The 24,193-nt window shown below is 57.6% G+C and overlaps 4 protein-coding genes across 4 annotated transcripts; 1 reads left to right on the forward strand and 3 right to left on the reverse strand.

The window, feature by feature from the left end:
- Positions 1–1,020: 1,020 nt before the first annotated feature.
- BOLA1 (bolA family member 1) lies at positions 1,021–2,095 on the reverse strand. The gene is made up of 2 exons (XM_088137031.1): positions 1,967–2,095; positions 1,021–1,654 (listed from the first exon to the last, which is right to left on the reverse strand). Exon 2 carries the CDS (start codon positions 1,630–1,632, stop codon positions 1,195–1,197), a length of 438 nt encoding a protein of 145 aa, XP_087993157.1. The 5' UTR covers positions 1,633–1,654; positions 1,967–2,095; the 3' UTR covers positions 1,021–1,194.
- Positions 2,096–5,779: 3,684 nt separating this feature from the next.
- On the reverse strand, positions 5,780–8,862 carry LOC103051650 (heat shock 70 kDa protein 1-like). The gene has a single exon (XM_088137032.1). It carries the CDS (start codon positions 8,580–8,582, stop codon positions 5,994–5,996), a length of 2,589 nt encoding a protein of 862 aa, XP_087993158.1. The 5' UTR covers positions 8,583–8,862; the 3' UTR covers positions 5,780–5,993.
- HJV (hemojuvelin BMP co-receptor) lies at positions 8,253–21,995 on the forward strand. The gene is made up of 5 exons (XM_025167203.2): positions 8,253–8,343; positions 17,151–18,001; positions 18,960–19,105; positions 20,094–20,584; positions 20,927–21,995. Exons 3-5 carry the CDS (start codon positions 19,003–19,005, stop codon positions 21,545–21,547), a joined length of 1,215 nt encoding a protein of 404 aa, XP_025022971.2. The 5' UTR covers positions 8,253–8,343; positions 17,151–18,001; positions 18,960–19,002; the 3' UTR covers positions 21,548–21,995.
- LOC103051884 (heat shock 70 kDa protein 1) lies at positions 8,909–13,976 on the reverse strand. Its single transcript, XM_015888224.3, has one exon. The coding sequence runs from the start codon at positions 11,109–11,111 to the stop codon at positions 9,207–9,209; it is 1,905 nt and encodes a 634-aa protein (XP_015743710.1). The 5' UTR covers positions 11,112–13,976; the 3' UTR covers positions 8,909–9,206.
- Positions 21,996–24,193: the final 2,198 nt, after the last annotated feature.

The raw sequence follows: 24,193 nt of genomic DNA on the forward strand, positions 1-24,193 counted from the left end.
ATTTTGTATAAACACAGAAGGCAAGAATGCTGGTTAGATAGGAGAGTTATTTAAGCATCATCGTGAGAAATGGTGAATGTTCTTTTTTTAAAAAAAGATGCTTTGGCTGACAGTGTGTGTACAGGCTGTTCAGCAGGAAAAGGAAATGTGGATGTTTGGCTGTATCTGGCCGTGTCCCCCCACCGCCATAACGAACTTGTAGTTAACAACAATCCATGTAAAAAATGGGGGGAAATAAAAGATTGAGAAAACCAATAACCTTTTGTCTTTGAGCTGTGCTTGTTTAATACTCCGCCCATCCATTTCACATGCCGCCTTTGCCTTTCAGTGGGAAAGCGGGAACAGGACAGTTTTGAAGGCAGGCAGGCCAGCCGGCGGTGGGGAAACTGGCAAGCCGAACCCCTGAAATGAAGAGGGAGGCGTGCGGCTGACACGGGAGTGGGCTGGGAGGAACCCTAGCCTGCTGGCCAACGTGGGCAAGGTCTCCTTGACCACCAGCTGCCTGGACAACAGCGCGGTCTGGAGGCAGAACCATGGTGGTGGCAGCAAGGCTGGGGTTCGGGGCCTCCCCAGACAGAGGCGGGATGGTCGTCTGCCAGGGAGGGAGATCCAGTGCGGATTGGGGGCTCATCTCGGTGTCCACTGAGGTCCCATCCTACCTGATGAGGTAAGTCGCCTTGTTTAGTGTTTTAATTCCCATTATTCTTCCCTTCTGAGATGCCTGGTCTGCCCCCCAACCTGCTAAAGCCGCCTCCTAGCGTTGTGCCTGGGTTTAGCTGCAATCTTCATTAGGTCACTGAACCACTTCTGAGGGTCCTGAAGTGCACGAGGTCTGCCAGGAAACAAGCGACTATTTGACCCTGCTGTAGTTTCAACAAATGCTCCTTTCTGGGAATCCTCTCACCGAGGGGAGACAAAGAGATATCACGCCTCTCCTCCTCCTCGAGGGACAGGAGCCTCTCTGGGGGAGAACAGCTCCCCCCCAGCCGCCTACCACCCCAAAACCGAGCAGACAAGGGCTGTCAATAAGGAGCAAAGCCCAAAGCATTTAATTAACTTCAGCAGACATCAAGCAGGCCTCTTTCCCGCAGGCAGCGAACCGAACGGGCGCCAACGGGCCCCGGGGCGGGGCAGGCGGTGCTGCGGGCAGCACCGATCCGGAGGGCTTCTGGCGGGGCTCCCCTCCGGCGAGGCTCACGGGAGCCCCGTCTTGCCCGCCACGTGCGGGTCGTGCTTGGATCCGCCCAGGCACTCGGGGCCCTGGGCGACCTTGGGGCTCTTCTCCCACTGCTGCGGGGTCTTGGCCTGCAGGGAGAGCGAGTGGACGGGGCCGGCCAGCTCCTCCTGCAGCAGGTCGTTCACCAGGCGGTGCCGGTGGATGAGCGAGAGGCCCTCGAAGCGGCGGCTGGCCACCACCACGCGGAAGTGCGTCTCCGAGCCGCGCGGCACGGCGTGCAGGTGGCTGTCGTTGATGACCTCCAGGTGCACCGGCTCGAGGGCGCGCTGCAGCTTGGCGCGGATGCCGGACTCCACGGGCCGCTCCATGGCCGGGCCGCTCAGCGCCGCGCGTCCGGCCGAGAAGCGGGGGCGGCGGAGGCCGCGGCGCAGCGCCGACAGGCTGGAGGCGAGCATCGGAGGCCACGCGCCGTGGGGGCTGCAACGCCAACGCGGAGGGTCAGTGCCCGGCCCCGCCCGAGGGCGCGGGCGCGGGCGCCCCCCGCCGCCCCCGGGGCAGGCTGCAGCCCGGGCGGGCCAGACGGGCGCCGCCTCCCCGCGGCGAGGAGCCCGGCAGCCGAGCCGGCCCCGCGGCTCCCTCCCCGAAGGGGCCCCGGCGGCGGGGCCAGCCCGGCGCCCCTTCCCCGGGGGCAGAGGGTGGGCGCCGGGGAGCTGCGGGAGAGGGGCGCCGGCGCCCTCGGTCTCGAGGGACCCTGCGCCGGCCGGGGGCGTCGAGCTCCCGAGCACTCACCCGCCGCGCCCGTCCTGCGAGATCGGTCCCAGCTGCGCCCCTTCCTGCGCGCCGACCTTGCTCCCCGCCCGGCCGCCCGGCTGGCTGCTGGGAAGCCGAGTTCCTGCCGGCACTACAGTTCCCGGCAGCCTCGAGGACCCTCCCCTCCCCTCCCCTCCCCTCCCCTCCCCCGCTCCTCCGGCGCCCTCTTGCACTCTGGGAGTCGTAGTCTCTGGCGCGGCTTTGTGCTCGGCTCGCGCGGCGCGCTGGGGAGAGCCGCGTTTCTGGCTCCGTCCAGGCTGGGCGGGTGGAAAGCAGGGGAACCCCGTCCTCACCCCGCCGCCGCCGCCGGCCTGGTTGCGGTACCAGCGAGGCAGCCTCGCAGCTTCCCGGCCGGGCGCCCTGTACTGCAACTCCCATCATGCTCAGCCAGCCCTAGGGCTGCCTCTCCCTTCGCTTGGTTTCAGCTGGGTTCGAAACGCAGATTGTAAGCGCCTGGGGGCAGAGACCCAGCGCCGATCTTTCCCTCCCCGAGCACGCCGCGTCTTCGGGAAGGGGACGAGTATGTCCTCGTGCGCCGACCCTGGCACCGGGCGGCCTCCCTCGAGCGGGGAGCGCCACCGGAGATGTCCCGCAGGTGGACTTTTCAATCTGCAGCCTTCCCGTCCTCAGCGCGGGATTTGTCCTCGGAGCTAAACTGTGGACCCGTCGCCCCCCGGAGACCGGACTAGCCCTGGCGTAGGCACAGTCCCGGGTCCGTCCACCGGGTGGCAGGCGAGTCCCTCCTACGCTGTCCGCCGGGCGGCCCCGGGTTTGACTTGGCGGCTGGAAAGGGAGCTGAAGGGAGTCCTGCACTTCTGCACTTCTGCCAGGAAAACTGCTGGGGTGTGTCCGTGGAGTGCCTGTGACCGAAGGCAACGCTCCCGTTACCTCTGGGGCCTCCCTAGATCATCTGCCTTTCTCAGGCTGAGGGGCTGATCTGGGAGCCTCGGTCTCAGGTCTCGTTTCTGCCGCCCACAGTCCTCCCCCCGCCTCATCTTGTGGCTTGGAAAGCCAAGAACTCCTTAGCTGATGCTTCCAAGACAGGCGGTCTTGCGTCCCATCTGCCGGCACGGGATATGCCAGACCCTTTCCTCTTCCAACCCCTCGGGTTCCTCTAAGCGTGGACTCCAGGTATCCCCTCCGGCCAAAAATCACCCCCGCCCCTGGCGAGAGCAGCAGAGCGCAGCTCTCCTTGGCTTCCCCAGCCTCGACTCCCAGGCGCCCCAGGCTGGCCATCCGTCCTCACGCAAAGCTGGTGCCAGGAGGCGGATTTCAACGGCGGGCTCTTGCGCACTGGGTGGGTGACGGAAAGCGGAGGACCCTTGCCCTGCTGCCCCCGCCTTGCTCAGGAGGCTGCGTGCGCTCCCGCCTTAAGAAAGCGAGAGGCCGGCGGGAGCGGGCTCCCGCGTCCGGCAGCTCTTTATGGTTAGTGGTGGAGGGGCAGCCCACATCAACAGGGCAGGCCGTCCCTAGTCCCCCCCCCTTTGGGGTTCCTTCCGCCTTCCCCTCCCTCCCACCTACCCTCGGGGGTGCAGGGCGCGGCGTGGCCAAACACTAGCAAGGATGGGAGTTCCTCGCTGCCCCCGAAAGTTTTCTTCTTGTTGACCTTGATAAATAGAGCCGCAACGGGGCGTCTCTGTGTGCCGGGGGAGGGCGTTACGGCGCTCCTATGTTACCGATTTTCCGGCTTGTCCCACCAGTGAAAAGTCCCTGCTTCGGGCGCGCAATCTCCGCCACGTGAATTCCCCCGAAGGCTGCGCCCTCCATCAGTCCCGGGGGAAGCCCTGCATCTTCGCTCCCTTTCAGGCTTCGCGGGGGGCTCGCCCTAACAGTCCGCAGGTAAGAAAGAAGAACGCGGCCGCCAGGCAGCGTTGAGCGGCCCCGCAGCCTTGGATTTCCCCGAAGGAACAGCTCTTTGGGGAAGGCGCCCCGAAGGGGCCAAGCCCAGAGGCAGGAGGGCCGCGCTGCCCGTCCCCGGGAGGAGGACCCTTCCCAGCAGCCCCTCCTCCAAGGACGGCCCGCGCCACCTTTCCGCGCGTTTTCCCGGGCGACCTGCTCCGGCATTCTGGCGGAGGAGCCGCGCGGGGTCCCGCTGTTTCAAGCGGCCGGGGGCTCCCAACCTGGTGGTCTGACTTCCGCGGCCCTGAGCGGGATGAACTTCCGGCCCGGCCCGGCCCGGCCCAGCCCAGCCCAGCCGCCCCGCTTTTTCTAGGACGCCCAGCGAGGTGGCCCTGGTGGTCGGCGGGCCTTTCCTCGGCTCCGGGGCAGCTTCAATGGTTCCCTTTAAGAGAACTCTTTCCTACGGCCTGGTCCGCGTGGAAACCCTCAACAGATAAGACGGCGCCGCAACGGAATGTCCAGAAAGCGGGACGGAGGGCGGAGATCCCTCCGTCTGCTGCTCCCCGTATATTTCCCCCGCGAGCAGCGGCGCTTGCAGCAAGACGAGGGAGGGAAGGCAACGAGGTGCCCCGTCCCACTGAGCTGACACCAGATTCGGACCTTGGGAAGCGATGGCCCAGGGGGCGAAAGAGCAGAAAGGAACCGGGGGGCGGGCAAGGAAAGGCCGGCTCCTTAAATCTTGGGCGGAAGAGCCCTGTGCCCAGAGGGTGGCAAGACCCTCGTGGTGCTGCGGGCTGGTCCCGCACACCCGTCTCCCTCCGGCGCCCTGCGGGTGAAGTGCCCTAAATGGCACGAGCCGGGGAGCGGGAGGGAAGAGAGATCCTTTATTTATTTATTTATAGCTGGGCTGACAGAGGGGGGACTGGTCAAAGTCACCCAGCCTGTCTAAGGCGGGACTAGAAGTCACCATCTCCTAGCCTGGTGCCCTAACCACTAGACCAGCTGGCTCTCAAACGGCGTTCCTCGGAGAGTCACCTGAGGGGCAGGCAAGGCAGAACTGGGGGCAAGGTTACAGGCACGCAGGACTTCCTTAAAACGGGAAACTGGTCCCGATCCAGAATGGCGTTTGCGTCTGCTTCCCGCTCAGCGCGGCGCCCCAGCCAGTGGGGCAGGACTGCCTGACAAAGGATGCCACGGGATGGCTTCAGTTCCAGGCCCTCCGGCTCCACATTCTTGACTTCCAGATCTGGGGGGGGGGGCTTCCCTCTTTTACAGGACACAATCCGGAGGGTGAGGGAGTTGCTCGCCCAAAGAAAGAAAGCGACAGAGCAGCGCTGCTTAAAAAGAGCCGCCCTGGGGGCTAGAAACTGCGCTGGGCCAGCAAAAGCACTGAAATGGGGGGGGGCTCTGTTTTGACCCCCTTCCACTCTGATCCCTCCGCCTCCTCGCCTCAAAGAAGCTTCTAACTGCCTGGCCTTAGTTCTCCAAGGGTGATTCCTTTTCTTGCAGGCTGGGAAAAAGAGCCCCCACCCACACGCCACCCCCTCCCTCCCCTTCCCATAAGTGGCCATTAATTAAAGCCAAATTGTGGTTCAGGGAAATCCAACGGTGATTAAAGCCGATTACTGCTGGGAGAAATGGCAGGCATGGTAATCTGGGGATTATGAGGAACTGTTGGGGGAATATCAGCCTTGCGCAGATCTCTCATCACCCTCTGGAGGTCCTCCTCTACCCCTGGCTGTGGGTGCCCGCCCCAGCCTGGTGCAGTCCCTCTGGAGTGCCCCTTGCGCCAGAAGAGGGCCCTTCGCTGACCTTACGGGCCCCTCTGCGCCATCCTGTCTTCTTTGGGAGGGAGCCTGTTCGGTGGAGGAGGGGAGCCGTGGGGAGTTGTGGATGGGTGGGGAAGGAAACGCGGGGCGCCTGGGCTGCCTTCCGCCTCCCGGTTGGCTTGGCTCCTCCTCCGGCAGGAGAGCCCGGCTGGCTGGCCCTTGGCGTGGAGGCGCCCAGCAAGCCCCTTTCATGCTGCAGGCTTCTTCCTTTCGGTCTCCCGGAACTGCCTTGTCAGAAGAAGGAGAAAATGAATACTCACTTTTTTGTTTTTAATGTGCCCAGCAGTCTCCTCAAGAAGTCTGGAACTAGGGTTTATTTGGCTTCTCCTCCTGGCTTCTCAAGGTTTCTCTCCGTCTGTGCTAAAGTGAGTGATGATGGTGCAGCAGACCTCTTCCAACTCCTTCCTCCGCTCCTCATACGCCTTCTTTGGAGCAAGCTGGTTGTCCTCCACCCACGCGGCCGTCTCCTCACACATTTCAAGCACCCTCCGTTTGGCCCGGTCATCCAGGGACTTCTCCGCCGCCGCCCTCTTGAGCTGGAGGGTGCTGGTCTCCAAGGCGTTGAGGGCTTCCAGCTTCTCCTCCTCCAGCTTGTCCTGCGCTCGGCACTCCTCCTCCTCCTGCAGGATCCGCTCCATCTCTTCTCGATCCAGCCGGCCACGGGTGTCGAGGACGGTGAGCTGTTTTTTGTTGTCTGTGTTTCTTTCCGTGGCTGACACAGTGAGTATGTTGTTGTGGTCAATCTGAAAGGTGACCGCAATAATGGGGACGCATCGTGGTGCTGGTTGAAGGCCACTCAGAGTGATGGTGCCAAGGAGGCGGTTGTGCTTCGTCAACTTCCGCTCCCCTTCGTAGATCTGCAAGAAGAGGCTGCTCTGGTTGTCCTCCGTGGTGGAGAAATTCCTGCTCTCTGTCGTGGGAATGGGAGAGTTACGCTTGACCACCACATCCATCACGCCTCCTACTGTCTCCAGCCCCAAGGAGACGGGGGTCACATCCAAGAGGAGGAGGTTCTGCAAGTTTTGGTATCGGTGGCCTGTCAGGACGGCAGCTTGGATGGCGGCCCCGTGCGCCACCACCTCCTCGGGGCTGATGGCTTTGCACAACCTCTGTCCATCGAAGAATTTTGACAGAAGCCTCTGGATCCTGGGGATGTGGGTGGAGCCTCCCACAAGTCCAATCTCATGCACCTGGCTCTTTTTGACCCCTGCTTCCTCCAGCACCTGCTCCACCTGAAGCATGGTAGCGTGAAAGAGGTCACAGCACAGGTCTTCAAAGAAGGCCCGGGTGACGGTGGTGTGGAAGTCAATCCCCTTGTAGAGTGAGTCAATGGAGACTGTGGCTGTCATGTTTGAACTCAGGGTATGCTTGGCCTTCCTGCAGGCCACCTTCAATCTCTGCATCGCCTTCCTGCTCTCGGTGGGATCCTCGTGATACTTGTTCGTGAACTCTTGGGCGAGGTGGCTGGCCAACCTTTGGTCAAAATCCTCTCCCCCCAAGTGGGAATCCCCCACTGTGGCCACGACTTCAAAGATGCCATCCTGGGCAGTGAGGATGGAGACATCAAAGGTGCCCCCACCCAGATCAAAGATGAGGATGTTTCTCCTTCCCTTGCACTGGCGGTTCTCCATAAGCCCATAAGCCACAGCGGCTGCAGTGGGCTCGCTGACTAAGCTCAGGACGTTGAGCCCCGCAATTGCCCCCGCATCCATGGTGGCCTGGCGCTGGGCATCACCAAAGTAAGCTGGGACCGTGATGACGGCCTGGGTGACCGGGCGGCCTAAGCAGGCCTCGGCTACCCGCTTCAGCTTGTAGAGCACCATGGCAGAGATCTCCTCGGGGTAGAGCACCTTCTCCACCCCTCCGTGGGACACCTGGACTTTTGCTTTGCCGTTGCCCGCCTCCACCACGTGGTACGGCCGGTTCTTCAGGTCCAGCTGCACCAAGGGGTCGTCGTACCTGCGGCCCATCAGCCGCTTCACGCCACAGATGGTGTTTTCTGGGTTCAGGCTGGCTTGGAGCTCTGCTGGTTCCCCCACCAGGCGCTCCCTGCTGGTGAAAGCCACGCAGCTGGGGGTGGTGCGGCCGTTGTGGTCATTGGCCAGGATCTCTACCCTCCCCCTCTGGCAGACTGCCACGCAGGAATTTGTGGTGCCCAGGTCGATCCCCACGGCCGGGCCTTTGGGGCGAGTCCTGGCCGTGGCTGGTCTCAGCGTGGAAGGAGTCAGCAGCCTGGAGTCGGGGCTGGGAGAGTGGTCGGCATGGCTGAGGTCAGCTCCCATAGACGGCTCTTTCCCCAAGCCGCCCCCGGCCTTCTGCCAAAGATGGAAAATTGGCAATCCAGGGGGCAGCTCCTCTTGGTCCCTGCGTCCCCCACTTCTCCCTCTGACCCTTCTCCCAGAGGACAGACATCCCTCCCCCATCACTGGGCATGTCACAATGGGCTCCTGGGACCTGCTGGGGGGCTCAGGGCCCCCAGCAGACGGCAGCCCCTTTCCTCCTCTGCTTCCCGGGGGAGATTCTGCTGCAGAGCCCGCCACCATTCCCACCTGGAGAGGATGTGGGGAGGGCCTTTTCAGGGAGCGGGCCAAAGACTCGAAGCCTCTCTCTTGGGACAGTGCCTTGACCCCTTGGCTCCCGCCCACGCTTGGGAAGCAGCCAGCTTGCTGGTGGCTCTGGGCCTCCCGGGTAAGTGCAGACTGCTTTTGGTCTGGGGTCTGGTGGTGGTTCTTTGTTGGGGGGTGCGTGTGTGTGTGTGACTTTGTTTCTGGGAGGGAAGAAGGACCGTTCCTGGCCCGAAGGTGCTTCATTCTGAAATCAGGAAACAGTAGCAGAAAGCAGGGAAAGGATAGACAGATTTTCCCCCTTGCTGATATTCTTTTACCCCCATTTACAGGTGAGGAGCTAAGGCTGAGTGATAACAGCATGAAAGAAGCAAGTCCTTGCTGACTTTAAAAACAGATCTGTTGTATCCTATCCACACATTTAACTACCTGGTCTCTGCTGCCCCCCCACCGGGGAATGGGAACTAAGCACCCTTTGTTCAAAGACGCCTTGACAGAGCCTATCTGTGACTAAGGCTAAGCCACATTAAATAAGCCTTTTGAAAGTCCAGCTCTAAAAGCTGTCCTGGGGGGTCATCCAGGATGGACCGGCGGAAGCCACCTCAGCGCCACCAACTTCTTGCAGCGCTGCTGGCTCGGGGGGTTACCAGGGGGAGGAATGATTTTTTAGGCTGCCCTTGGGCCTGACCCCGCCCCTGCCCAGGCCAGGGGCAGGGCACTTCTGCCAGCCGTTCCGCCACTCAGGGCTCGGGTAATTTGGCTGGCCCGCCCTGAATGCCTCTTCTCTCGCTTTAGCATCGCCTGCTAAGCTTCAACTTGTATATGGATTTTTGCAACGTGATTTGCTTATAAGCTGATCTGGAGACTTTTCAGGGCCTGAAAACAATAAGCCGAACTAAATCATTGTAATTGGAGACGGACACGTTTTTTACCCATACTTTTAATGCGCCCTCTGGGTGGAACAATGTACTCTGGCACTCGGCCGGTTCATTCCATTTTTTCCTTTGGCTCGGCGGCCTCCGGATCTCCTTCCGCCCGCTCTTCTGGTGGCTCGCTTTGGCCGAGACTGGTGTAGATCGAGTCCCACGCTTCCTCCAGGTCCTTCTGCCGCTGCTCACATTCTTCCTTCCTCGCCAAGGGGTTCCCCTCCAGCCACGAGGTAGCACAGTCACACATTTCCAGCATCCTCCTCTTAGCCTTCACGTCCAAGAGTTGCTCTTCGGCTACCCTCTTGAGCTCCAGACTGCAGGACTCCAATGAGTTCATGGCTTCAATCTTCTCCTGTTGGCTCATGTCATTCGCCCGGAACTCCTCAGCTTTCTGCACAATTGTTTCTATTTCCTCCTTGCCCAAGTGTCCTCGGGTGTCTGAAATAGTCAGGTGGTTGGTGTTCCCTGTCTCCACATCCTTGGCTGAGACAGTCAGGATGTTGTTCTCATCAATGGAGAATGTGACCAGGATGACTGGGACCCCACAGGGGGCGGGGGGGATGCCCTTCAGGGTGAACATGCCCAAAAGGTGGTTGTGTTTAGTCAAGGCTCTCTCTCCTTCATACACCATAAACAAGATGGTGTCTTGGTCATCTTCGGTCGTGGTGAACTCCATGACCTCTTTCGTAGGGACAGGCGAGTTGCGTTTAATGACGGTTGCCATGACACCTCCTTGCGTATTGATCCCCAGAGACAAAGGGGTGACATCCAGAAGAAACATATTCTGCATCTTGGGTGTCCGGTTGCCCGTTAAAACGGCGGCCTGGATGGCTGCACCGTAGGCCACCGCTTCATCAGGATTGATGCCTTTATTCAACTCCTTGCCACTAAAGAACTCTTTCAGCAGCTTCTGGATCTTGGGAATGCGGGTGGAGCCCCCAACCAACACAATGTCCTTGATGTCTCCTTTGCTCATCTTGGCGTCTTTCAAGGCCCTTTCCAGAGGCCTCAGGGTGGCTCGGAAGAGGTCAGAGCACAGGTCCTCGAAGCGTGCCCTAGTGATGGTCATGTGGAAATCAGTCCCTTGAAAGAGGGAATCCACAGAGATGCTGGCACTGGTGCAGGAACTCAAGGTGCATTTGACATGCTCGGCAGCAGTCTTCAACCTCTGCAGAGCCTTCTTGTCCTGATAGAGGTCTCTCCGGTGCTTCTTCTTGAACTCCTCGGCAAGGTGAGCCACCAGCCTCTTGTCAAAATCCTCCCCACCCAAGTGAGTGTCTCCTGCCGTGGCCTTGACTTCAAAGATGCCATCCTCTGTGGAAAGAATAGAAACGTCAAAGGTGCCCCCGCCCAGGTCAAAAATGAGGATGTTTCGACTGCCTGCCTCTTGGTTCCTTGCATCCAGGCCGTAGGCGATGGCGGCAGCTGTGGGCTCGTTCAAGAGTTTTAGGATCTGGAGGCCTGCAATGACTCCAGCATCAATGGTGGCCTGCCGCTGGGCATCGTTGAAGTAGGCGGGCACCGTGACAATGGCTTGGGAGATGGAGTAGCCCAGGTAGGCCTCAGCTGTTTGCTTCATCTTGGCCAAGACCATGGCAGAGATCTCCTCGGGGTAGAAGGTCCGTTGCTTACCTTTGTGGGAGACCTGGACCTTTAGCTTCTCCTCATGGCTCACCACAGTAAATGGCCAATGTTTCATGTCCTCCTGCACGGTGGCATCCTCGTACTTCCGGCCAATCAGCCGCTTGGCATCGAACACCGTGTTCTGGGGGTTGAGAGAGGCCTGGCTCTTGGCTGGGTCCCCAATCAGGTGTTCTGTGTTAGTGAATGCCACGAAGCTGGGCGTGGTTCGCTTTCCTTGGTCGTTGGCAATGATCTCTACTTTGTCATGTTGGCAGACGGCCACGCAGGAGAAGGTGGTTCCAAGGTCAATCCCGATAGCCAGAACATTTTGCTTAGGCATGATAATGTCCCAGGTGACTTTTTGGTAGAGGGTGACTGACTCAGGAATGGAAGGAGGTAGTTGTTCCCATGAGAGATGCAGGCGTCTCCCCTTCTCTTCCTCTTTCTCCCCCTTTTCCTCTTCTAGGACCAAAAGGTTGGATGACCGGGGCTTAGATTTTTCCTAAAGATCATGGCATCTTCTTCCTTGCCTAGAGCTGGGCACTTGGGCCTCTCCTTGCTCTGAGGGTACCCAGCCTTCCTTTTCAACCGACGTGATGACTTCACCCTCAGACATCACAATGGGGTTTGAAGTGACAAACCGGGAAGACTTCTTCAGCCTGAGCCACATCTCCCTTTCTCCACCCCCTTCCTCTATGGCCCACCTACTTTCCTGGAGTGGATCCACAGCCCCATTTATCCCAGGGTCCTGCAGCCAGAGGCCTTGGGGAAGCCCGAGGACCAGACGTGGAGATACCAGTTTCCTTCTCCATGGCTACGCCTTTGTCCTGGCATTCAGCAGATGGACCGCTTTGGCACATGGGTTTTCTGTTCAACAGGGTTGCCATTAGCTCTTGATAGGCCTTGTTCTGCGGATTAAGCTGTTGAAATCTAGTCCTACTAATATGGCATGTAGACATGGGAATCAGACGATAAAGCTTTCGGAAGTGACGGAGTAACTTTGCTACCTCTCTGCAAATGATTTTCTAAACACAACAATGCTTTTCCAACTGAAATATTAGAAGGGTAGCCAGCAGTTAAACTAGTCCTAGAGTTCTACTTGCAGACTGAATTGTCACAGGACAAGATTCAAAAAGGCACATTTCTTACCTACAGCACAGACTTCTGTAGGCTTCTGACAGTCATCTCAGCCATCCTCCAGTGTGGCTCAACCCAAGTTAGAAGCCACCTCCATGGCTCGGACTCACAGATTTTGGGCACTGGCTTTGCCTTGCAATTCTCTGAGGGTTCCCGTTGGTTTTACTCAAGCCTTCAGAACAGGAGCGACATTCCTGTTCTGTGCATGCATTTGCCTGATCGAGGCTGAAGAGGGGAAAAGCTGTGGTGATGAAGGTCTCCCCAAGGCTAAGACCTGTAAGAGGCTGGGGTGGACGTAACTCGGTGCTGCACTGCGCACCAAAGGGGCCAGTCACAGAAGACACGGTGCGCTGCAGGAGGGGGCCGGATGCCGGCGTCCGAGGAAGGAAAGCTCTCTTGGCTGGGAAAGTTGGTAGCCCCTCTGGCTAGAGAAAGTGGGACAAAGGCAAAATAAAAGCGAGGGCTCAGTCAGCAAAGGGCATTTTCTCAGGCATTTGATGCACACATCAACGGCCCTCCGGTCCTCAGCTAAGACCCCGCGCACATGGTTTTGTGCTCCTGCTAAAAACAGTCAAGTTTGAGTAAGAAAACGGAGGCCACAGCTTTGCAGTGACGCAGACTATGGAGCTCCTGCGCTGGCCGTGACGTCTGGGGACGAAGGGCAACCGTTTCCCAGGAGCGCCTTTGATAAAGACATCTTCAGTGAGAAAGGACCTCTATAGAGGCTCCCGCTATTACCATTAGAACGTGTAGCAGAAGATTTAATGGAGAGCAGTTAAAACGGCCCCGTTAGGGTTCTCCCCCTTCCCCCTCCCCAGAAGGCAAGCCACCACCTCCGAGGGTCTCACTTTCTCCTCTCCCCTTCCTTGGGCACCCTGCTCTCCACGCCACCTGCTTCGTGGCTGGGGTTACAGGGTGCTCTCTCGGCCCGTTTTGAATTCCCTGGAGAACGATTAAAAAAAAGACTCGGATTAAAAAGACCCGGAGACAAAGCAGTGGTGGGGGAACCTCTGTTTTTAGCTAGCAGCGTCAAACACCCTGCGTTTTCTCAGAAGCCGCTCGCCGTGCGTCACTTAATAGCACATTAGCAGAGCTGGAGGTGGGACCCTTTAATAACTTTGGCTTTGCCTCCCCTTCCGTGCGGGAGGAGAAAACAGCTTCCTTGACCTAAACGTTTGGGAGGCAAACGTACGAGGAGGTGTCAGCAGTTCTTCCTTGTGAAAGATCAGTGAAACTTCCACATTCAAGGGCAGCGTAGCCCAGAATACGAGCTGCTTGGGAGGAAGAGTTTGTGGCCTTCCTGCTGTTTGGGACACCAAGCAGAGAAGGAATGCTGGGCTGGGGCCAACTTGGGGCTTATCTACCTACAGGCCTTTTCTTGTGCCTCTCCTCCTTCGGTGAGAGCGTGGACTGCACACAGGAGCCTTGATATGATCATATTTGGAATGCCTCACATGGAGACTTTTCAGGCATTTGAAGTTTCTCCACCCCTAGAAGAAAACTTCTTGTTTAAATCAGTTCCTTTATTTCAGAACCATGAGGAATAGAATCTTTATTTTTAGATGGAAAAAGGGATCTAAAAGGAAGCCGTGGACTTGGCCCCAAAGCCTTGTCTTTCTCAAATGCCAGAGGATTTGATTCTGGTGGGACGCGTTTGTGCAGAACGATTGGCCAAGCTGGGGAATGCCCCTTCCTTGTAGTGGTAGAAGAGTGGCAGAATAAATCCTGCTCACCGTTTGGCCCAAGAAGGGTGACAAACAACAGCTGAAAGGAACTCTTTAATTCAAGTGTCTAAATGTTAAATCAGATTTCAGATTGGTCTTTCTTTTAATGCAACTGAATCAATGACACGCCTCATTCTGATGAATGTGAGCAAAAGCGATGATTTCTTTTGACTGAACATCACAAGGGAATAAGAGCCGCAAAGCAAATAATCTGGAACTTTGAAAAGAGGAGATGGGCTGAGATCATTTACTAAAAATCAGATGCTAAAAACCTTCCCTGGCGATGCATGCAATGAAAATCCAATTTTGAAAATGAGACGTTGAAATGTATGGTGAAACTCAGCCAATTAGTATACTGGTACAATCAGTCAATTCTAATTAAATGTTTTTTCTTGGGACTGAAATTCTGTTTTGTATGTTTGATAAAACAAAATTTATTTACAGCAATTTCCTCTTCTTTTTAAAATTCTCGTAATTACAGAATCCTCTTTGTTATTTAAAATATTTCAGATCTTACCTTTAAAAAAAGCAAACATGTCAGGCAAAATGCAAAAGAAATAGAGGTCTTAGGCATCACAGGTTTATTTATTTTACTCCTAGATCAGAACGGCAGCAATAACCAAAAGTCCAAAAGCACAAAACATAAACAGACAGTACATAAAATGCCAAGTCACAATATCACAACTTAAAAGAAAATCCTGTATCAAAGTTCATATGTCTGAACTTTAAATTCTAGCCTTGCTGTTCGTTCTTTTCGACTTTTCTCAGTGTTGGTGAAACTGATTATAAGTAACAATGGGATATTTTCAGTGGTGTTTGTTTGCCTCAAAGCAGGAATTATTTTACCGCACTGACGTACTTTATTGCAAAAACAATTTCTTTTTTTCCCTTTTAATACCTGTTCCCATTTCTTGAAGGTCTGAAGAATACATATTCATTTTCTCTCCTTAGACTCACTACAAATTATTAATAGGCAAGAGTTCTTCATTCGGTTCTTTATTCCTCGGGTTTCTTTCCTTGAAAACGCTGCCTCTTTGCTCCCTTTTTCAGTGCCCGAGTCAGGCCAGCAAGAGCAGAAGGCAAGCGCTGGAAAGTCACCCTTGCGCGTCTGAAAGCATTCTCCCGGGTCTTTGAAGGCCTTTCTCGTCCTGGTCGAGCGTTTCTAGCCTAACCAGACTAATCTAGGTTGGTTGGTTCTTTTCCAGGTTGACTCCCCACCCGACCCTGACTTGCAAAGCAACTAAGGACGCCACCTGCGAGCTTCTTCCGGGCTTCCTGGAGGAGCAGCCACGCGGGGCGGTTCCAGCTGCGGCGCCTCGTTTCCCTGCCCGAAGGGGAGGCGGCGAGCGGCCGCGGCTGGCAGAGCTGTCCTCGAGGGTGCGATCGTGGCTCCGGAAGGGCGCCGGCTGGCGGCCGCGCTCCCTTGGCCAAGCGGCTCGCGGGAGTCGGGGCGCCGAGCGCGCAGCCGCTCTTTCTCCCGGCGGCGCCTGCCGCCGCTTTGCCAAGAGGAGGGACCGGGGAGCCGCGGCGGGGGCCCCGGGCCAGGCTAGCGCCGGAGCGCCGCGGAGCGGGGACGCTCCTTTCCAACCTCTCGCCTCTGACCCCGGCTGGAAGCGGGTGCGCGGCGGAGCATAAATCCAGCCAGAGGAGCGGGGCGGGAAGGACGCCCCGATCCGAGTCCGAAAGACCGAGGGCGGCGGAGGCGGCGGCTCCTCCTCGGCCGTGCCCGCTGCCCGGCCTGGGGGACCCGAGGGCTGGGCTTGCTCCTCTCCGCTGGCCACGGGCCGACGGCCGTTCCTGGCGGCGCAAGAGAAGCCGGGAGAGCAGGGATGGTGTTGGTGAGCGGCATTGTGGAGGGGGGAAGAAAAGCCCCACCCGTCTGTCTAAAGGCTTTGGCTGAATGAGTGGCTTCAGGGGTTCCTCCTCCCCAGGCTGGGCGCCTGGATTCCCGGACCGGAGGGTTGGGGGATGAGTCCCTCCCACTAGCCCCGAAAGGACTCTGGAGACAAAGCTCCCCCTTCCTTCCTGGAGGCAGGGACGGCCAGGCTCAGTGTCCTCAGCTGGGATTCTGGGCAGAAGCAAACCCTGTCTGGGTATCCAGGTGAAGTCCGAGAGGCCACATCCCGCCTGTGCAGGGCCAGAAGTTCCCCTTCCCATTAACCTTGGAATAAAAATGTGCCACCCGAAAGAGCATCTCTTTTCGCAACCACAATACAGTAGGAATATGCTTACAGCCTCCAAGCTCATGGCTGGCAGTGATTTAAGGCACTCCCGGTTCCCCGTGAGGATAATATTCCTCATCCTGAAAGCCTCTGTTAACCTAAATATTTCATTTTGGAGTTACTCTGTTTGTTTTTTCACAAAAAAACGAACTCCGTGTCATTTTCTGGGCGTTCCAAAAGCTGTGCTGTTCAAGGATCATGTTTCCGTGGCTTGAGGCTGAGTTAAGCTAAATGTCGCCCAGCCTCCAGGTGGATTTGGAAGTGCTACCTGGAGCAGGCGTCCAAGGCAGCAGCGATTTCTTTATCTTAGCAGTTTTCTTCAGGGTTTCACAGTGTTTCAGACAAATCCATCTGGAGGACACCAGTTTGGGAAGCTTCTTTTAAAGGAGACACTGTGGCATCCCATTTTAATGTTTAATTTTTCTTCTTGCTGTTATCTTCACGGATCCCTTTGCTATAATGATCAGACTGTCCTGCTGTCGTCATCAAATCTAGTCGTCACGCTGAATCCTATCACTGAATTCGGTATTTGTCTTTGCCAGAATCTTCTGCCGGGGGAGCGAGAGAGAACAAGGCTAAACCTCTCCTTGCAAATACCTTTGAAACATCTGCATATTGTTTTTCAACCTTCAACCCTAACCCTAACCCCCCTAGGTTCAGGTCCTTGCACTTCGATTTCTTTCCTCGTGCCCAAGCGCGGGTTTTGTCTTTTTCTGGCAGTCCTGGAGTTCTGCAGCCTCTCTGCGATTCCCTCCCCTCCTCCGTAATCCAGAGTGCGATTCCATCTTTCCAAAATGCGGGAGGCTCAAGATGCGGCCCTGGTTTTCGGGGGGTGCCACAGCACCCCCAGTGGCTGTTCTGCCGCTTTGCACACACACACACACACACACCCGCTGCCTCCTTTTCTCACTCCCTCAGAAAACTGCCTTGGGGTTGCTCCTGATGCTTCTGGGGTTTTCCTCTGCTGCTGATTTTTCTGACTTCTTTGGGGTTTGCATCTGGAAGACGTGGTTTTCCTGCTGCTGTTATTGTGTTCTGATTAATTTGCTTTACCTCTTGTTGGGCTGAATGAATGCACTGAATGAAAAGGAGGGCAAAGCTCCCTGCTAGTCACTCTCAGCGCCCCCCCCCCCCCCGTGAGGCTGGGCTGGGCATTTATGGTGGGGGGACCTCCAGCTGCACAGGCCTTCCCAAGGCCAAGTGGGAAATAATCGTTAAAGGGGGGGGATCGCAGCAGCTGAGTGAAAGGGCCTTCTTAATTCTGAGACACGCACCCACCACCTCTTTTCTGTGCAGGTGCATCAAGCTGGCTTCTGAATGGCCGAGTAATGGAAAAACTCACCACTTCGCAAAGGCGGGAATTTGTGACTCCTGAAGGAGAAACCTTCTTTGCTGTGCCTCGGTTTGGAGAAATCCTTATCCTGTCCACCCCCTTCTTCAAACCTTCCTTATCTGAACATGCGGGTCAGCCCACAGTGGAAGCTGAGAAGGAGGTCCAGGGAACGTGTGCGTGCAGCTGCAGCCCCCCCCCCGCGCCCCCGGCACCCAGGGGCACGTGTGGACGGTTTCTCCAAAGACACCCGTGTAGCTGCCGACTGGCCTCGCCACAAGTGCTGCAATCTCAGCCTGGCTCCATCCGCGGAGTCTTTTTTTGGCTCCCCCTCGGCCCTCCCTGGATGGGCTCCCACGCAGAGCTTTGACTCCCCCCAGAGATGCCAGCGGAGAAACAGGTGCAGCTGCGTCTTGATTTATCGGCTGCAGCCCCGTCCTCTCGAAGGCCGAGGGAAGCGAGTAGGTCCTGCGGGCCTGCAGCGGGCGCATCGGACGGATTCGGCTTTTGTGGCTTTTGCTCCTCCTCTAAACTTTCTATCCAGGGACGTGAACCAGTTCCAGTGCCTCTTCAGAGCCTCCTGCCCCACACCTTTGGGGAAGGGAAAGGACCTTTGGGGGTGGGGGAGGGTCCCTGTAACCCAGGCTTTGATTCCCAACCAAGGCTCCAGGCTGCTTGCCACCTCCGGTGTGCCCTGCCCACGCTCTGCTCTCCAGAACATCTGTCGGCCTCTCGAGGAACCCTTCGGTGATAATGGCTTGAAAGGGGGTCCCAGAGTCCAGGCCGTTCGGAGGAAGAGCTCGAGGCTCGCGCCCAGGTAAGAAGACTCAAATGTGCCTTGTTCAACCTGCAGCGCTTTGACCATTTTGCGATCCAGGAGCAGACAAAACCTTTTCCGACTATTTCAAAGAGCCAGAAAGGAAAAGGAGACGCGATGCCTTCCATTGGAGAGAAGGGCAGGAACAGTGGGGATGGATTTGTGCCGTGGGGGGGGGTGGCCAAAGTGGCAGGAAGGAGAGCTGCAGTCCCAGACGAAATGGGTGTCAGAGGATTTTAGCTCTGCTTGTCTGCACCCGGACTGGTGACTTTGGAGGAACAGGGCCACCCAGCTTCGCAGTTGAATTTGTTTTGGTTAAAATGTGTAAATCCCACCAGGAATCTTCTGCTTGGACTGAACTGCTTTCTGTAATTTTCTCAAAGGTAGTTTGGGGGAGGAGATCTAGACCGAGTATGGGCAAAATTCCTCTCATTTCGTCATGCGATCCAGCGCAGAAGTTCAGATACGGACCCAGCTTGCCTAGAAGTGCACAGATATGGGGGAAGGAAGAAGGAAAACCTACTGAAGGGACACGCTGGGGTCCCTGAAAGCATTTACGTGATCGTGTGTATTCTGCACGCGCCTATCGGCATATGTGCAAATACGCGAGAGGGCTGATGCCTAAAATACCTCTCGCCCACCAGCTTCTGCTTAGGCGATCTGAAATACCAAGGCCTATTTGCAGCCTCTGCCTTTCGGGAGATGGGTCAGGTTGCAGGCCCCACAGCCGCTGCCAAAGGCCGTTTTCTCTCAGTTCCACAAAGTGCCCATAGCTGGAGCCCGAGGAAGATGCGGTTGCCCACATCGGAAGCCGGCCAAGCAGCTTTCTAGAGAAGCGGTGGGGCTGTCGCACGCCGCCCTCCTTCCTCGTACCTCTGGTGTTTTGGAAGGAGATAGGTGAGGGACCGGGCGCTGGGGACTCCCAGCAGTCTCTGTTACAAGCTGGGTCTTTTTCCAGAGGCAGGGAGAAGTTTGGGTGAGCATCTTCCCTCCACGTCTGCATGGATTGGAATGGGGGACCCCCTTGCTCGCCAGGGTCGCAGCGGGTCCGGGGCACCAGCTTCGTCCTAAAAGCGCTCTTCCTTCTCCTGTTCTGCAGTCACGGTAAGACGAGGGGAGCTGGACCGCGGTTTCCCTTCACTGCTGCCTTGTTTTCTGGGGGGCGGGTGGGCGCCTCTCTCTTTCTGACTGGAATGCCCTTTCTAGCCGTATCTCTCTTTCCAGAGGAAGAGGAAACGTATCCTTACATTTCTTATATTAATCTGACCTTTTTTCGCAGCAAACAAGCTCTAACGTCGTCAAAAGAGCATCACAGTCCTGCAGATACAATAGCTCTCCCCATAGCTGTGGAACCCAGATGCCCCCCCACACACACACACCTTGCACGCTCCCAAGAATGGCAGAAGTGCAAGAAACCTTGGAGGCAGGGCGCGGGGCTGTGGAAATCCGCCAGCTAGTGCAGAGGAGAGAGGCGCCAGACCTGGGGAGAATTGAGGCTGGGGGTCAGGGAAGGGTCCTGGCTGGGGGAGGGGCCGTTCTGCATTTCAGGAAAATTGTGAGGACGCGGCTCTTTTCTCTTTTATGATGGTTCTGCTGCTGTTTTGGGGTTCTGCTTCTGTGCTTTGGTTTCTTTGGGCGTGTCCCGTGATAGCTTCCAGGGCGAGGATGGTGCAGAAGCGACGGGGGGCGGGGTGAGAATCCAGCCACACTCGCAAAGGCATTTTTGCAGAGGTTTTCTCAATCACACCCCTGCACAGCTGCAGAGGTTACATAAAGGCGGGCAGTGAATCTTGCCACTGAGCTCCCTCCCCAGAGCCAGAAACTCCAATGAAAACTGCGCATTCTGGAGCAGTGGAAGTATAAACGTAGCCACGACAAAAGTCGCAAATGAAATGAGATAAAGGCATTGTAAAAGCAGCAGCATGCTAGACTTCCTTCCCCGAGCAGCGGGAGGCGAGCCCAGAGATGGGGACGCGGGACCTGCGAGCGAGAGTGTGCCTGGCGGGCGGGGCGGGGCGGGGCGTTCCTGGCAGCCTTTGCGGCCCTGAGCATTGCGCCCTCACCACAGGCGCCTTTGGTTTCCGCCCCACAGCACAAGCCCACTGCACGATCCTGCGCTGCAACTCAGAGTATGTGGCTTCCACCGTCCACCTGCGGGGCCCCGACAAGAGCGCAGCGTACTGCCTGGCCTTGCGAGCCTACGCCCGCTGCACCCGCCACACGGCCCGCACCTGCCGCGGGGACCTGGCCTTCCACTTGGCCGTCCACGGCATTGAGGACCTCATGGCCCAGCACAACTGCTCCAAGGAGGGGCCCAGCCCGGCGCCCCGCCCCTCCCGCCCCCCTGGGGCCGGCTCCCCAGACATCTGTGACTATGAGAAGGCCTTTGCCCACAAGCACGGCAGGCCGCCCGCCTACCAGCACTGTGCTTCCTTTGGGGACCCCCACGTGCGGACCTTCGGCGACGAGTTCCACACCTGCCGTGTGGAGGGCTCCTGGCCGCTGCTTGACAACCACTACTTGTTCGCCCAGGCCACCAATTCCCCCGTGGCCAAAGGATCGAATGCCACGGCCACTAGCAAGGTGACCTGGGGGCTGCTGTGGCTCTGGAAAGCATGGGGTGGGTAAAAAGGGCTTCCTCTGCCTCGGGGCAGAACCTCGTTTCCCAGAAGGCCAAAGTCTGGGGACCAGGAAGAGGGCTGATGTGTTGTCTAGCGAAGGGGTCCGGGCCTTGCGAGGCGCGGGAGGAAGAGGGTCTGGAGCCGGACAGCAGGGCCAGGGAGCTGGGCCTGGAGGACTCTCTGCCGAGCGGGAGGGACAGAGGGAAGCCCACCCGTCCCCGAAACACGCTCCTCCGGGCCTCAGACTCCCGGGGAACAGGTGCCTCGGGCCCCCTTGAGTGCCTGACCTCTGCTCTCTTTCCAGATCACCATCATCTTCAAGAACATGAAGGAGTGCATTGACCAGAAGGTCTACCAAGCCGAGGCAAACAGCCTCCCGGCAGCCTTTGAGGACGGCTCGGTGAACGGGGGCGAGCGGCCTGGTGGGCACAGCCTGCGCATCCTGGAGCGTGCTCCTGGGCAGCACGTGGAGATCCGGGCGGCCTACATCGGCACCACCATTGCGGTGCGCCAGGCAGGGAATCAGTTGTCCTTCTCCATCCGCGTGGCCGAGGAGGTTGCCCGCTCCTTCACTGAGGAGCAGGACCTCCAGCTGTGCGTGGGCGGCTGCCCGCTCAGCCAGCGCCTCTCCCGGCACGAAGGCTGCTGCGGCCAGGGCGCCATCACCGCCGAGAAGGCCTACTGGCTGTGCAAGGAGAAGCTGCCGGTGGAGGACGCCTACTTCCACTCGTGCGTCTTCGACGTGGTGGCCTCGGGGGACAGCAACTTCACCCTCGCGGCACATGGCGCCTTGGAAGATGCCCGGGTCTTCCACCCAGATGCCAAGAAGCTGCACCTCTTCCAGCATGACGCTGCCTGCCAGACCACCCGCCCCTCTCTCCACCTCACCCTGGCAGTCATTCTCTTTTTCCCCTGGGGGATCTGAGCGCTCTCAGAGTCGGCAGCATTGCCTCTGCAGCACAGGAGCGTCCTCCTCTGGGGCTCCTGATGTGAAAACGGGGCTCGCTGCAGGTGGGCAGGGACGAGGGAGAGGAAGTGGACGGTGGCCCAGCCCGGCCTGGGGTGCACATGCAGACATCCATCGCCTGGAAGCCTCTTCAGGGGAGCCTCCTCGGGACGGAGCGTGGACTTGCAGCTGGAGCAGTCCTGCTGAAATCCCGGAGAGATCAGGTTGGCGATCCCTGCAAACTCAGCTCTGTAGAATCTGTGGCAACCAAAACTGCTGGCGACTGGGGAAATGTCAGTGTATTTTTTTTAAAGGAAACGTTTTAACATATTAGGTGGAAGACTTTGAAGAGAAGGGCTTGGTTCACCCCATGCTGTTTGGTTGGAGTTTTTTTTCCCTGGAGGGGCGAGAGGAAGCCTCGAGATGGGCCACGCTGCTTTCCCCGACACAGCTAGTGCAAGGGAAGTGTGGGAGAGAACCCTTAAAAAGCGCCTGGGTGGGAGGGGCGCTGATCTGCGGAAAACACGTCGAGGATGAGGTTTTCTTCAGCTACAAGAATGCCCAAAGGCAGTTTCCTGTCGGTTTTTCTTGAAAGAGCAAAAGCGTCTTTCTTTCATTATTTGGGGAACAAAGGGCTGAAATTTAACCGGGGCCTTTACCCGCACATGAGAGTACAGTCAGGGAGACACAGAATGCCCTTTGCCGGCCTCTGGCCCGCCACCAATCTGGCCTGCGCTGCTTGCTCCCTCCGAGCGGCCCACTCGAGAGCTCGGTTAATCTGCCGCCGGCGTTGGCATCTATTTTTGCAGCCCCCCCGGGTTCCTGTCATCTGTTCCTCACGTAGCTTTGCTGCTTTGCAACAGGTGAAGCTCAAAATAACTGAGCCAGCCTTCCCCCAGCATTGCAAAGACCAAATCTGCTGTGCGGGAGGAGTGTGGGGAGAGTGGAGGTCTCTAGGACTGATACTGCCCCAGACCCCTGGCTGGGAGCCCCGGTGCGCCCCCTTGTGGCAGCCTGGCTGCGAAGCGGGTGAGAGCGCTGGGCAAGGAGCATCAGGGCTCCAGGCCTGCCGGACAGGACCCCCCACCCCACCCCACCCCACCCCACCTCCTGGAAAGGGTCTTCTTCAGAAAGAGCAGCTGTGCCTCCTGCTGCCACTCGAGGTCGCCCAAAGCTAAAATTTGTTACTGGAATTTTGCTCTCAAGTGGGCCCCAATTTCGCCTCGGCTTTGGGGTTAGGTTGTTAAAGGCCATTTGTTCAGTTCACAGGCAGTTGTTTGCAAATGTTTTGGGGCGTGTGTGAGTGCCAGCACACCCACACACCCAGAGGGCAGCCTTGAGGTTCTGTCCCAGTCGCGGGAACACAATGGCAGGCTCGCGGGCTGTATTTTAATCCACTGGTTCATGGTTGCAGTAATGCTACCTGGACGGAAGGAAGGAAGGAAGGAAGGAAGGAAGGAAGGAAGGAAGGAAGGAAGGAAGGAAGGAAGGAAGATACCCAACTCCGAACTAGCATTAGTTTTGGGCTGAGGCACTTCCACCTTGCCAAGACCCAGGGCGAGGTCACCAAGCTGTAGTTCTGCCCATCGAGTCCCACGTCGGCCTCAGCCAGCCTGGGAAAACGCCGCCCGGCCACCCTCAGTGCCTCATCCCCAAAGAAGGTAATCCTGGGCGCAGCTCCAGCTTTTAGGATCTGGAAATGTATCAGATCAATGTGCAGCACACGTGGCCTATGGAATCGACCAAAACGTGGCCTTCATTGCACGGATCACCCTCTGTCATTTTCTGATGAGCACAGGGAAGTGTAGCTGGTGGAGGGCTGCAGCACCGCCGGGCTCCGTTTGGGCTCCAAAGCCGAGCAGACTCCCCCTGGCGCAGGCCCCGGGGCGTCCAGGGCTGCGGGGAGGAATCAGATGGGGAAACCCCATCACCACCAAGAAAATGCCCCGGGCGCATCCACGGAGGCACCAGCAGCCAAGCTTGGCTTGTCCTGAGCTACCCCAGGCTTCGCCTTCCCGGGTTGGGTCTCAGCCCCTCAAGGGCAGGGAGAAAGGCAGCCTTGCCACCTCAAACCAGCCTGCCTCGTGATCCTGTCTCTCTTGCACGCGAGAAAGGCAGGAATAAAAGGGGGCTGTTTCAGTGCCCCCTCGCCTCTTTCCATAAATTAGGGTGGCTCTTTGGTGGCCTAGAAAGGAAGCCCCACAATAAGTCACTGTGCGCAAAGCACGGGGGGGAGGACCTCAGCTCAGAGCTTTGCATGAGTCAGGACTTTTCTGACTTCCACAAAAGCACTCTTGCATGATCGTCTCTAGCCCCTTTTTGACCGTCCCCCAATGAGGACTAGCCCCTTGGGTTGCTCTGTTGCGCCTCCTGTGCTGGCCAACAGCCACAGCACTGAGGCCGCATTTGTAACTGTGGTCTGAGCCCAGTTTGCAAGCGCTTAGGATAAACTTGAGGGCAGGGCCCTTGCCTTCTGAGTGCATCAGTCCAGAGGGTCAAGCCATTGCTGCATTTCTTGTCTTCCTGGGCAAGCCGTAGGAGACCGTTGCCTTCTTTTATTGCTCCTAAGAAATCTCCGGATCCCATTCTTCAAGGCTCTGCTGCGCTGCCCTCTGGATTTTAAAA

Source organism: Python bivittatus, unplaced genomic scaffold (assembly GCF_059951505.1).
Source record: "Python bivittatus isolate LINGU-HERP-01145 unplaced genomic scaffold, Pbiv_v1 ctg000180_np1212, whole genome shotgun sequence".
NCBI classification, from domain to species: domain Eukaryota; kingdom Metazoa; phylum Chordata; class Lepidosauria; order Squamata; family Pythonidae; genus Python; species Python bivittatus.